At 37.9% G+C, this 14,385-nt stretch overlaps 3 protein-coding genes across 3 annotated transcripts; 1 reads left to right on the top strand and 2 right to left on the bottom strand.

Annotated features, from left to right (window-relative positions):
* The first annotated feature begins 447 nt into the window (after positions 1 to 447).
* On the top strand, positions 448 to 3,925 carry LOC103947769 (protein ABHD18-like). The gene is made up of 5 exons (XM_009358719.3): positions 448 to 1,320; positions 2,178 to 2,262; positions 2,372 to 2,541; positions 2,814 to 3,088; positions 3,545 to 3,925. Exons 1-5 carry the CDS (start codon positions 945 to 947, stop codon positions 3,719 to 3,721), a joined length of 1,083 nt encoding a protein of 360 aa, XP_009356994.1. The 5' UTR covers positions 448 to 944; the 3' UTR covers positions 3,722 to 3,925.
* LOC103947768 (polygalacturonase inhibitor) lies at positions 3,845 to 4,991 on the bottom strand. The gene has a single exon (XM_009358717.3). The coding sequence runs from the start codon at positions 4,948 to 4,950 to the stop codon at positions 3,958 to 3,960; it is 993 nt and encodes a 330-aa protein (XP_009356992.2). The 5' UTR covers positions 4,951 to 4,991; the 3' UTR covers positions 3,845 to 3,957.
* A 4,570-nt stretch (positions 4,992 to 9,561) lies between these two features.
* LOC103947767 (polygalacturonase inhibitor) lies at positions 9,562 to 10,870 on the bottom strand. The gene is given in 2 exon segments (XM_009358716.3): positions 9,562 to 10,269; positions 10,271 to 10,870. Coding segments are annotated over 2 exon segments (993 nt in total). The 5' UTR covers positions 10,826 to 10,870; the 3' UTR covers positions 9,562 to 9,831.
* Positions 10,871 to 14,385: the final 3,515 nt, after the last annotated feature.

The following is a 14,385-nucleotide window of genomic DNA, read 5'->3' as shown; positions in this document are numbered from 1 at the left end:
GGGGAATTTGGCCCAACTTTAACATTTGGCATTTAGCCCAATGTTTTAGCATGGGTTGGAGATGGTTTGGGGGGGAAATTTGGGGGGAAATTTGGCATTTAGCCTATTGTTGGAGATGGTCTAAGTGGTTGTGTCCTTTAAATGAGAAAACTCTATTTTTGATTGAAATTAAATTGAAAAGAATTGCATGTGAATTTCTCTAATTTTTTGGTAACTGAAAATTATTGGTAACTTTTTATTTATAAGTGAGAGGTCTTAAATTCAATTCTCGTCAAAAACGAATTTGAACAACATTATTGCTAACTCATTGTGAGTTGCCGAACCTAAGAATATTCCCATGACAAAAACCTGTCCCAGCTTAATTTTGTCTAATTTTGTTTTGTAAATTTTAACACAAAAATGTGGTGAAGCCGTTGGCGTTGCATGTAAAACAGTAAATCCTTGTCCTTGAAGCTCTTGCCATCACAAAAAGCACTGCCCCCAATCCACCGTCTCAATCCCATGTTTACTCTCAGCCCACATTTTTTGTTTTTGTTTTTGCTTTTGGTTTGATAGGCCTCCCTCTCTCGCTTCCCCCTCTCCCCTTTCGCTTTCAGATTTTGGATCCCCTCCACTCTCTCACCAACCCCTTCTCCTCCCATCTCCTTTCGCCTCACCAATTCCTTCCAGTTTACCATTGATTTCTGCACCATCCATGCCTCTCGATTCACACTCGCCATAGTTACCTAATATTTATTTCAATTGTTAAGTAATCTCTAATCTGTTCATCCCCAATTCATGTTTTTCAGATGATGAAATTCACAAATACTTATTCCCCAACATTCTGGATTCTTCTTTGTTTCTGAAAGTGTGCATATAATTTCATCTGGGTTTTGTTCAAATTGATCAAAAAACCCAACTTTTGTGAAAATTTTGGTGTTTGAATTTCTGCGTTTCTCTCAAAAATGGTGACTGTGAATCTGGGAATGCTTCATTATGTTCTGGACCATGTGCATGGTGCATTCATGCACAGAACAAAGATTAGCCCTCAATTTTTTTCAAGAGGGTGGGGCGGCACAAAGCTTGAGCTGCTTGAGAGGATGATAAATCAGCTTTTCCCAGTAGCAGCTGGCCAGAATTGGCCTCCTACTGTGATCCAACCAACTTGGAAAACTGTTTGGGAGAGCAAGACGGCTTCTCTCAGAGAAGGGGTTTTCCAGACGCCTTGTGATGAGCAGCTTCTCAGTGCATTGCCTCCTGAGAGTCACAGTGCAAGAGTTGCGTTTCTTGTTCCAAAATCGGTTCCTCCTCAGAGGATGGCCTGTGTCGTTCATCTTGCAGGTATAATTACGGTTCATATTTATTCACCGTGTGATAAATTAGGATTGGAATTTTGGGATTAATGTTTTCTTATTTTATTCGTGTATGTTTTGGTTATTTACACCGATGTAGTATAACAAATCATTAGTAAACTATTGGGAGGTTGGATTTACATTTACCGCTTCGATTTATCTCTAGCAATATGAACTTTGAGCCTTGCTTATTGATGAAATGCTCTGAAATATAATTTCAACCTGTTTTCTGCCTTTTGATTACAGTAGCAAAGGTTGGCAGGTAGCGGTAACTTGGCACACCATGCGTTGTGTTGAGCATTGAAATATTAGAATTAGAAATCAAATGCTAGAAATACGTTTTGTTTATTTATTTTAAAATGTTTACAATTCAATTGGGTCTTTGTCTTCAACTTGTAAACTTCTCTCAAAGAGTCTAATATTGAGTTTTATGTGTTAACTAGTTTTGGGAAAGTATACTTGGAGGAACTGTTCTTGTTCCTTTGGAAGATTGACAAACATGGCCGTCCAATTTACTTGGTTTGGTTCTCTCAACTATATTATTGCTGCAAAGTATATGATTGTGTGCGCAGTAATTTGTTCTTCTTTGGTTGGCATTGTTGAGGAACACTGGGAGGAATTTCTATGCTGACTACATATTTATTCAAATATCTCTAGATTAATATGTGATAACTGATGATGTATTACATTTTGGTTTGAGCTAGTCCTTCTGCAATCAACTTAGTGGAGAAGCTCTGGAAACAAAATCTCTTTAAAGCTTCTTAATTTGAATTTCTTTGCAGTAACACTTGATTGAAATATTTTTTTTAACCTTTTGCGTTACGATTTGTAATTTCCATTTTGCAGGAACTGGAGACCATACATTTGAACGAAGGTTACGTCTTGGTGGACCTTTGCTGAAGGATAACATTGCTACTATGGTGCTTGAGAGGTATTAATTATTCTGCGCAGCCAGATACCTTTTGTAACTGAAATCAGAGTTCTACATGGTTACTATTCGTACCTTCCAGCTTTTTAATTGAGGTAGATATGTTATGCAGCCCTTTCTATGGACAAAGACGTCCTGTGATGCAGCGTGGGGCAAAACTTATGTGTGTCAGTGACTTGCTTTTATTAGGAAAGGCAACCATTGAAGAAGCTCGCAGTCTCTTGCATTGGCTAGACTGTGAGGCAGGGTTTGGCAAGATGGGTGTTTGTGGACTTAGCATGGGTAAAGACCCAACTCCATCTCTTGCTATAGCTTTAAGTGTTCGAAGTTATAAGAAGTCGTTCCCATTCTCTCTGGTTTAAAATTTGAAGTATTATTTATTGTTCAAACTTAAACTAGTTTTACTTCCTTTCTACATGGTTGAAAGTTGAACCTAAATTTTTAGTTCTGACCTTTGGAATAAATCGTGAACTTTTCCTGGAAGTGGAACACTGGCACCCTTCATTTAATCACAGTCCTTTTGGCCGAAAATATAATGCTTCTATGGAACCTAGGAGGAGTACATGCTGCAATGGTTGGATCACTGCACCCTACACCCGTCGCAACCCTACCTTTTCTCTCTCCACACTCTGCTGTTGTGGCGTTCTGTGAGGGAATATTAAAGCATGCAACTGCGTGGGAAGCCCTGAGAGAAGATCTTGCAGTGCAGAAGGCTGCAATGACTCTCGAGGAAGTGAGAGAACGGATGCGCAATGTCCTGTCTCTCACGGATGTCACGCGCTTTCCGATTCCAAAAAATCCCAATGCCGTGATATTTGTTTCAGCCACTGTAAGTATTTATTGTTGGAAAATTAGTCTATTACTGTTTTTATTAGTTTACTTGGAGGATAAGGATTATGATTCCTTGCCCATTTTGGATTAGGTTTAGTTCACCATGTATAGGACTGCTTGTATTTTATTATGAACAAGTCAGTAACAATGTGGTCCTCTGAGTTGTAGCCTTCTTGGCCAATCTTTTAGCGCTTCTTCGTTTTGTATAATATTCGTAGTTTTATAATCCGTTGTACTCTGATTTTCAACTTTTATGTGGTTACCTTTCTGCTCTTTTGTTATTAACCCATCTTTAAGATTCTATCAACGTTTTCCCATTTCCTGCTCTTAATAGCAAATTGACCATTGTATGTTACTCCGAATAAGTCATTGTGGAATGTAAAGTCTTGATTTTTGGTTTTTGTGACTTGCTAGCTTTACAAGTTTTTTCCTTTAATTACACTCTATGTTTCAGGATGATGGATACGTCCCGAAACACTCTGTGCTAGAACTTCAAAAAGCTTGGCCGGGTTCAGAAGTAAGATGGGTCACTGGTGGGCATGTCTCATCGTTCCTTCTCCACAACAGTGAGTTCCGCAGGGCTATTGTTGACGGATTTGACAGATTGCCATGGAAGGAGTCTCCATTGTGACATTGGCAACACAAGTGGAGAAGGGTCACCCTACACTTATTCTGATGTGGTAACCTTCGCCTCTAATTTACGCCGAACTTGAAAAAAACTGGATATAGTTGATATTTTAAACACCAACAGAAATAATGGGAAAACGGGGTCTCTTTCATGAATATTATTTCCTTATTTGTATGACCAAACACCCGTTTAAACAGAAACTAGTTGCAAATTGCTGGCCAAATCTGCAATTGTGGCCGTTACTTGCAGCTTGGCAGTGGAGCACCGCACAAGCATCGGTTATGGAAATAAGAATACTCGTTGAAGCTTTGCAACTTTCCGCCCACCGGAATCTGACCACACAGCCTGTTGTAGCTCACGTTCAGGAACTGGAAATTCAGTTGCGTAAACTCCACTGGGATACTCCCGTAGATCTTATTGTGGTTGATATCCAGCGAGGTCAAGCTTGTCGGAAACTCCACCTTTGACAGATTAAATTCCAGCAAGTTCCTGGACAGGTCCACAATCTGGGTTGTCTTGTTCAGCCCAAATATCACGGATGCGTCACCTTCGAGCTTGTTCCGTGATAAGTCTATGCTGGTGAAGTCCATCTGAGCGAATGAGGTTGGAATGTTGCCAGAGAGCTGGTTGTGGGAGAGATACAGGTATGGAACGTTGCCAATGAACTGCCCAAACGATATCGGAATATGACCTGTGAGCTTATTGCGGTCTAGACGAAGAGCGTCGAGGTTTGGGAGCTCAGAAAGCGAGCTGGGGATGGCACCGGTGAGGTTGTTGAAGGAGAGGTCGAGGAATGTGAGGTTCTTGAGTTGGCTGAGGAAGTCAGGGACAGAGCCTGAGAGGTTGGTCCAGCTGAGCCTGAGAGACTTGAGTCCTTTGAGCTTGGCAATGGCAGGTTGGATTGGGCCAGTGAGATTGGGTTGCTTGTGGAATTCAAGGGTTTCAAGGTACGGCAAGTCTCCAACTAGGGCGGGGATTTGGCCGGATACCTGGCCGGCAAAGATGGTGAGGGAGTTGATGCGGTTTGTGGTGGAGTCACAGGTGACGCAGTACCAATCACAACAGTCAGTGTCTGATTTCCATGAGGCCAAGACATAGGGGTCGCCGAAGGCTTTCTTGATTTGTAGGAGGACTTTTTTGTCATCGGGGTTGCAGAGATCGGAGAGAGCGGGGTTTAGGACGGAGGAGAAGAGTAGGGTTAGGGAGAGGAAGGTGGAGAACTTGAGCTCCATTGTTTTGGGTTTTGGTCGAGAGCCTGAGAGACGTGAATTTGTGGTTCAAAGAAGTGTGGGATTTATAGGTATTGCATGCGGCCATCAAAGTGAAGTGTTCTGGGAAAATGGATGATGCAGTGTACTGTCGAAGAGATTTTTCAATATGATCGGTACACAGAGTGGTACACTACATGTTAATATCCAAATTGTGGATATGTGTGGTAACAAGTTAATAACTTAAAAAATAAATTTTCCCACCACTTTTATTATAATACGTGATGTACCACTTGTTCTCTGCCACAATGAAAAATTTCTTGTATTGTTAAAAGTTTGGACAGGTCAAAGGTCTTTTGCGCATTTAATCGACATCAAAAAGTAACATGCTTTTCTCCTTATTTCATTCAAACATGTGGTGTCTTTTGTTTTACATCTCCTAAAGTTTGAGATGTTCCTAATCTTTTAACTGTTAGATTTTTAATTAAAAATACTAAAATCAAGATGTATCGGTTATAAACTGAAGTATACTCCAAAAGTAGAATTTTTAGTAGATTTGTTAGTTTAATAGCAAAATTGTCTCATTTTCTCAAGGCCCTAATGCTTTAGGTCTCATGATTATCTGAGTTGTTTGGGAAAGTAAAAGCGTAGGAATAAACAAAATTAAAGAGAGAACAAAAGGAGCACGGTTTGGTAACCATGGTCGGCCAAAGCTGGATTGATAGAGATGAGGACCTAAGAGTTTCTCAAGATTACTCAGCTTCTTTGACTGAAATAAGCTAAGTTCGGAGGAGAGATTTGCAAGTACTACTAGATTTAGGATAAAATAATTAGAAATAATTGACAAAGATGTGATAGAGGCATTGAAGTGCCCTACATGATTATTAATAATACACAAACAATTCCAAATCACTCATGTCAAGCAGTCATTTTCAGATTCATCCGTTACTTCGTTTTATAATGCATTTCTAACTAATTAAAATTCATTGGTATTCACAAATTCCTCATCCAAACATAATCTCATAAACAAAGCGCTAGCCGACTAGCTATGTAGCAAGTCATTTTATTTTTTGCAGACAGTTGTTGGTCACTCTTAAATGATTCAACTTTATTTATATTAGATTGTCAGTGAAGTAAAATCGTTAAGAGTAATTTGTTATAAATAATTTTACGGTATTTGAAATCATATAATAACCAAATTTTTGCTAGCGTTGTTAGAGATGCTCTAATCCAACATTTGCCAAAATTTCACGCTTCTATACTGTTACGACAACTTGAAGAAAAAAAAAGTCAAAAACGAAGGGTGTCTGCTGAATCCTTGTGGTCTGCGTGCTGTGATCTGGCAAATGCAGATGAACCTCCACCACGTTGTGCTTCACCAAGTGACTTCCACCCTTCCTCAATTGGCAACTGATGGCGGTGAATTGAGACTTAATTAAACCCAATAAACTTGTGCCATGTCAATGTTACTATTTGCTTTGCTTGTTAATTGCCCTGTGACTTCTTTTTAATACAACAACATTACTCATACTAAAATATGGAGATTTTAGATAATTAGAGAGCCATGGGCACTGTCGCTGCTTTATTAAATAAAGATAAAATAACAAAAATATTCTTATTTTTTGTCAAATCATTTTAACTCATTGTTTATTAAATTGAAGGTATATTTGGCTTTTTATTCTTATTTAACATAAATTTTTACGGAATGATTAAAATGATTGATGGTGGACAAATTCAATAACTACTTCTATCAATTTCAAATCTTAAAAACTAAAGTAAGGAGTTATGTCAATTTCATGACCATTTTAGCTAAAAGCCTTTTACTTATTTAGTTAATTTTTTTTGTAGGTCATCTGGCCTCCACAAATAAAAGGAGGGTTTTTTTTTTTTTTTGCTAATTCTTTAATTTAATATTGTATAAAAAAATCATGTGCAAAATAACATGAAAACATCCTCTAACGTAGAGAGAATTGCACGTATAGATATTAAAAAAAGAAAACAAATGAAAATGGCTTGAAAACTTTGAATTTTAACAATAAGACAAAATAAAGAGTAAAGTGAATAGTATCAGGTTTGACTTTTTAGTGTAAAAATGTGGTTTTTTTTGTTAAAATGAACAGTACCGCGAGCTTTTCGTTAAAATTCCCTATCAAAAAAGGAATCGATTTGATTCAGGTTTTGTCAATGTGGATGCAAAAGTCCGTCCCATTCGGTCTCTCGGTTCGGTTTTTGTTTGAAACTAAAAATCAAGCATAAATGATAGGTTCAATTCAATTTGATTTTGGAAAAGAAAATTGCTATATCAATTCAACCATACCAAAACTGACTCAAGTTCGATTTGGTTGGTTCGGTTTTGTTTGTAATGACTGTCGAGGAAGTGAGAGAACGGATGCGCAATGTCCTGTCTCTCACAGATGTCACATGCTTTCCGATTCCTAGAAAACCCCAATGCTGTGATATTTGTTTCTGCCACTGTAAGTATTTATTGTTGGAAAATTAGTTTATTATTGTTTTCTTTAGTTTACTTGGAGGACAATGATTAGGATTCCTAGCCTTTTAAGTTTAGGGTTTCTTACCTATTAGGATTAGGTTTAGTTCACTATATATGGGAGTGCTTGTATTTTATTATAAACAAGTCAGTCACAATGCAATTTTCTGAGTTGTAGCTTTTTTGGCAAATCTTGTAGTGTTTCTAATACTCATAATTTTGTAATCCATTTGTTCGTTTATTGTTATGTGTACTCTGATTTTCAACTTTTATGAAGTTACCTTTCTGCTCATTTGTTATTAACCCACCTCTATGACTATTATTGTTTACCTATTTCGTGACAGCCCACCCCGAATTATTTGTACTATAGGTGTGAAATGATGATTTTGCCCCTGGACGTTAATTTGCGTTGTAGGGTGTTTGATTTGTTTTGCTTTCTTTTTGGTTGGTGGGCTACTATTTGGACCACACACACATACCCGTGACTTCCTTCTCTCCCTTCTCTCTCGAACTTTCTTCCAGTTTCCTTCCATTTCCTTTGCAAGTGTACAGACAAACTTCAAACTAACTTTCCACGCACGGATTGAATGTTTGAAGGTTAGTTTTGGACTCCTTGCAAGCCCAGGAACTCATCCACACCATTTTTAGGACGTGAGACCTTCGAAAACCCGAGAACCATGAAACCTCGATTTGGTGCACTGTTCATGCACACGTGATCGTGAGGTTTTTAGAAGTTTTTAAGGTTCTAGGAAGCTTTAGGATGTCTTCACAAAGCTTGGGGAGTAATTTTGAAGTGTTTTGGATGTTTGGAAGCTCGAGTTCGTCGAGTTGCAGGTTTGGCCGGATTATCGAGGTTTCTCCGGCGAGATTCCATTGGTTTTAGGTCCCCAAATTGGTAATGTTTTGTTCTACTCATTGCAAGCTTCATTTTGGTACAAATTTCATGGAATTCGGTTGAGAAATGAAAAAGATATTAACGTTTGAAGTTTTTCCAGTTTCTGGCAAGAATTCGAGTTGTAGACGGCAACGTTAACGACGGCAACCGGCGAGGCTCACCGGAGAAGGAGGAGAATATTCCTTCAGAGTTAACGGAATATTCTAACGGCGTTAGGTAACTGCCGTTAACGTCTGTTAGGGTTTTAACAGAATATTCCTTAACATCGTTAGGGTTTCACACGCGTGCCTTGGCCGGCGTGTGGGAGCCAGAAAATTATTTTAAAAATATGGGGATGTTCGTGAGATTGAGTAAAGGATATAGGTATATTCAAACACCCCATTTAAGTAATGTATGAGAAGTTATTACCTAAGGTTGGTTATGTGCGTTAATTTGACATTTTTTTAGTTGTTTCGCATATAGTGAGGACTATCCGGAGGACGAACGCAGCCACGCGAGGATCGGGGCTTACGATCCTTCTACGTATCAGCGAGTGGGCTTTTGTTTTCAATATATATATATATATATATATATATTGATTGGTATCTTTCCAGAAACTACGTTTTAATGGTTTTCACTCTTTTACTTCCGCATTACGCACTTGACTACGTCACTTCCACGTGACGGCCAGCACGCCCCAATTTTTGGATCGGGATGTGTCACATTTCCTGTTCTTGATAATAACTTGACCATTGTATGCTACTCCGAATAAGTCGTCATGGAATGTAAAGTCTTGTTTTTTGGTTTTTATGACTAGCTAGCTTTCCAAGTTTCTTCCTTTAACCACAATTATGTTTCAGGATGATGGGTACATCCCAAAACACTCTGTGCTGGAGCTTCAAAAAGCTTGGCCAGGTTCAGAAGTAAGATGGGTCACTGGTGGGCATGTCTCATCGTTCCTTCTCCACAACAGTGAGTTCCGCAGGGCTATTGACGGACTTGACAGATTGCCATGGAAGGAGTCTTCATTGTGACATTGGCAACACAAGTGAAGAAGACCCTACACTTATTCTGATGTGATATCTTTTGCCTCTAATTTACACCAAACTTGTTAAAAACTGGATATAGTTGATATCCGAAACACCCGCATAAATAATGGGAAAACGGGGTGGTCTCCTTGAAATATTATTCCTGATTTATTTTCATTCATCCATTTCCTGTCGTATTCTAAATTCCGACTCACCAAACAGTATGCTGGTTTAGGAACACTGTATAGAAAAAAGATCGGCAAAGTTTATTACGTTTCTGTTTTCGACAAGTAAATTATTGGCCAAGTTTATTCGCTATAATCTTTTCTTTTACATGGATTATTCGCTATAAATCTGTGTTCTATATGCAGTGGTAAAATGCATGAACAAATCTTATTAATTACTTTTAAATGAGCTACACTGCTGCCATGACTGGTCGCTTATTTGTATGACCAAACACACCTGTTTAAACAGCAACTATTCGAAAATTGCTGGCAAATCTGCAGTTGTGGCCTTTACTTGCAGCTTGGGAGTGGAGCACCGCACAAGCATCGGTTATGGAAATAAGAATACTCGTCGAAGCTCTGCAACTTTCCACCCACAGGAATCTGACCACACAGCCTGTTGTAGCTCACGTTCAGGAACTGGAAATTCAGTTGCGTAAACTCCACTGGGATACTCCCGTAGATCTTATTGTGGTTGATATCCAGCGAGGTCAAGCTTGTCGGAAACTCCACCTTTGACAGATTAAATTCCAGCAAGTTCCTGGACAGGTCCACAATCTGGGTTGTCTTGTTCAGCCCAAATATCACGGATGCGTCACCTTCGAGCTTGTTCCGTGATAAGTCTATGCTGGTGAAGTCCATCTGAGCGAATGAGGTTGGAATGTTACCAGAAAGCTGGTTGTGGGAGAGATACAGGTCTGGAACGTTGCCAATAAACTGCCCAAACGACTATCGGAATATGACCTGTGAGCTTATTGCGGTCTAGACGAAGAGCGCCGAGGTTTGGGAGCTCAGAAAGCGAGCTGGGGATGGCACCGGTGAGGTTGTTGAAGGAGAGGTCGAGGAATGTGAGGTTCTTGAGTTGGCTGAGGAAGTCAGGGACAGAGCCTGAGAGGTTGGTCCAGCTAAGCCTAAGAGACTTGAGTCCTTTGAGCTTGGCAATGGCGGGTTGGATTGGGCCAGTGAGATTGGGTTGCTTGTGGAATTCAAGGGTTTCAAGGTATGGCAAGTCTCCTACAAGGGCGGGGATTTGGCCTGATACCTGGCCGGCGAAGATGGTGAGGGAGTTGATGCGGTTTGTGGTGGAGTCACAGGTGACGCAGTACCAATCGCAGCAGTCAGTGTTTGATTTCCATGAGGCCAAGACGTAGGGGTCGCCGAAGGCTTTCTTGATTTGTAGGAGGACTTTTTTGTCGTCGAGGTTGCAGAGATCGGAGAGAGCGGGGTTTAGGACGGAGGAGAAGAGTAGGGTTAGGGAGAGGAAGGTGGAGAACTTGAGTTCCATTGTTTTGGGTTTTGGTTGAGAGCCTGAGAGATGTGAATTTGTGGCTCAAGGAAGTGTGGGATTTATAGGTATTGCATGCGGCCATCGAAGTCAAAAGTGTTTTGGGATAATGGGTGATGCATGTACCTGACGAAAGTTTGGACAAGTCAAAGATCTTGTGCACAATAAATCGACATAAAAAAGTAGCATGCTTTGCTCCTTATTTCGTTCAAACATATAGTGTCTTTGAGAAACTTTTAGATCTTTGAAGTTTGAGATATTCTGAATTTTTTAACTAATAGATTTTTATTTAAAAATATGAAAATCAAGATGTATAGGTTATAAATTTGGAGTATATTCCAAAGTGCCGTAGAAATTTTATTATACCTGTAAGTTTAATAGCAAAAATTGTCTCATTTTCTCAAGGCCTAATGCTTTAGGTCCCATGATCATCTGAGTTGTTTGGGAAAGTACAACCATAGGAATAAACAAAATTAAAGAGAGGAAAAAGGAAGCACGGTTTGGCAACCTGGGTCGGCCATAGGTGGATTGATAGAGATGAGGACCTAAAAGTTTCTCAAGATTACTCCAACTCCTTTCATCGACTTAAGCCATGTTTGTATAAGAGATTTGCAAGTACTACCTGATTTAGAATAAAATAATTAGACATAAGCAACAAACATGTGACAGAGACATTGAAATGTCCTACATAATCATTAATGATACATAAACAATTCCAAATGACTCATGTCAAGCAGTCATTTTCAGATTCATTCATCAATTTGTTTTAGAACAATACTTGGTTACTTAAAGATAAGTATGAACTCCTACTCAAAATTTTTCAAAACTATTTGTTGTCAATTTACAAAATATTCATGTTTATAATCAGAACCGTTCATATTATAAATCATCCTATAAAGATTGCCTCTACAAAAAATCAATTAAAACTAAGGTCATTTAGTCATCAAACTGTTTAAAAACAAATAAACGGTATTAGTAAAAGCATTACGAACCGTCTATGTGTTTAGTTCAATATATTGACTAAACAACCCTAGTTTTAATTGATTTTTTTGCAGAGATAATCTTTACAATGTGATTTATAATATGAACGGTTTTGATCATAAACACAAAACTCTGTGATTAAAACACTAAGAGTTCTTAGTAGGAGCTCCTACTCATCTTTGAATAGCTAAGTGTTGTTATTTGTTTTATAATGCATTTCTAACTAATTGAAATTCATTGGTACCCACAAATTTCTCATCCAAACGTAACCTCGTAAACAAAGCATTAGCTAACTAGCTATGTAGCAAGTCATTTTATTTTTTGCGAACAGTTGTTGGCCACTCTTAAATGATTCAACTTTATTCAAATTAGAGTATCGATGAAGTAGAATTGTTAAGAGTAATTTGTTATAAATAATTTGCCTTATTTGAAATCATATAATAACCAAATTTTTGCTAGCGTGGTTAGAGATGCTCTACTCCAACATTTGCAAAAATTTCACGCTTCTATACTGTTATGACAACTTGAAAAAAATAAAAGAAAAAGAAAAAGTCAAAAATGAAGGGTGTCTGCTGAATCCTTGTGGTCTGAGTGATGTGATCTGGCAAATGCAGATGAACCTCCACCACGTTGTGCTTTACCAAGTGACTTCCACCCTTCCGCAATTGGCAACTGATGGCGGTGAATTGAGTCTTAATTAAACCCAATCAACTTGTGCCGAGTCAATGTCACTATTTGCTTTGCTTGTTCATTGCCCTATGACTTCTTATTAATACAACATTATTCATACTAAAATATGGAGATTTATTAGATGCGGCTCCATTCAATAAAAATAAAATGATAAAAGTACTTTTATGTTTTGTCAAATCATTTTAGCTTATTGTTTATTAAATTAAAAGTATGTTTGGCCTTTTATCCTTATTTAACAGAAATTTTCACAAAATGATTAAAATGATTGATGGTGGACAAATTCAAGAACTACTTCTATCGATTTCAAATCTTAGACACCAAAGTAAGGAGTTATGTCAATCTCATGACCATTTTGGCTAAATAGCCTTTTACTTATTTAGTTAATTTTTTCTATAAGTCATCATCTAGCCTCCACAAATAAAAAGAGGGCTTTTTTTGCTAATTCTTTCATTTTTTGTTGTATAAAAAATTATGTGCAAAATAACATGAAAATATCCTCTAACGTAGAGAGAATTGCATGTATAGAGATTAAAACAGGAATCGATTTGATTCAGGTCTTGTCAATGTGGATACAAAAGTCTGTCCTATTCGGTCTCTCGGTTCGGTTTTTGTTTGAAACTACAAATCAAGCATAAATGATAGGTTCAATTCAATTTGATTTTGTAAAAGAAAATTGCTATATCAATTCAACCATACCAAAACTGACTCAAGTTCGATTTGGTTGGTTTGGTTTTGTTTGTACTCGTCCCTAGTTGACTATTTCCATTGTACTTTGGAGCATAAAGACCAACTTCAAGAGAGTGTATTTCCAACCACGAAATCCATTGAACATGTGCGCAATCAATTCTATACAACTATGACAACTTTTTTTTATTTTTTATTACAGCGATATTTTACATTAAAGTAGAGGGAGGTTCAGCTAAACTACACAATAGACAACCTAATTTGAAATTAAATTCGTCAACCATGAAATTTGAACCTAAAACCTTTAACTTACAAATGTACAACGATACCACCAGACTATATTATTGATTCACTATACAACTATCATAAAATTACTCACTAAAAAAAAGACATGTGAAAAGTTAATTAAGGGTAAAAATCGGTGGGCTTAGTTAGGAACAAATTGAACCGAGTATTACCGTACAAGTAGCATGGTTGAATGTCGAAAGCTCTTCAAATTTTTTATCAACCATTGGACTGACCCAATCGATTCAGACCAAATGTCGACCCGTAAAATTGTGGCTAACTTACATCGTCTCCCAGTCATCCAAAGCCCAAGAAGTAGAGAAATAAACTGGCAGACCCAATTGAATGCTATGGGCCATATAGACGACATAATAATGTCCAGAAATTCTCTCCCATAACATTTGATGATCTTCGATTGCTTTATTATTATTATTATGTATACAAAAGAGAGTGAGAAAAGGACTTCAACGTGAGATTTTTAGTGTAGGGATAAACGTCTATAATTACTTGAACTACAAGTCTTTTCATTATATTTGTTTTATATTATGAATTGTTGGCCTATCTAAAGCAATCCTAGTTTTCTCGTTTGTGGTGCTATAACTCTTAGTTTGTGCATAATCTTGAGGCTAAATTCTTGTATTTTTTTTTGTTTAGTCTTCACCGGTATATCCTCATATTCCTATTCCTATAGCGCACTCGTAACATAATTGTACATTTTTATCCTTCATGGTCAGTCTAAAGCCGCAGAGCTAATATACATTACATTTTCTTGAAGATTAGCTAACCTACGTAAAAGGATCGTCTTCTCCTTTTTTTCTTCTTTTTGTTTTTTTTTTTTTTTCCTTTCGGGTGTATCTTCTAGTAGTCTAGTTTCGAAGGAATCAAAAGCTTTACCATTCTTTGGTGTATGGCATGCACCA

This window comes from the organism of the source record quoted next, unplaced genomic scaffold, assembly GCF_019419815.1.
Source record: "Pyrus x bretschneideri cultivar Hongxiangsu unplaced genomic scaffold, Pyrus_bretschneideri_v1 Contig9, whole genome shotgun sequence".
Lineage (NCBI taxonomy): Eukaryota > Viridiplantae > Streptophyta > Magnoliopsida > Rosales > Rosaceae > Pyrus > Pyrus x bretschneideri.
This window is presented reverse-complemented; position numbering and strand designations above follow the sequence as displayed.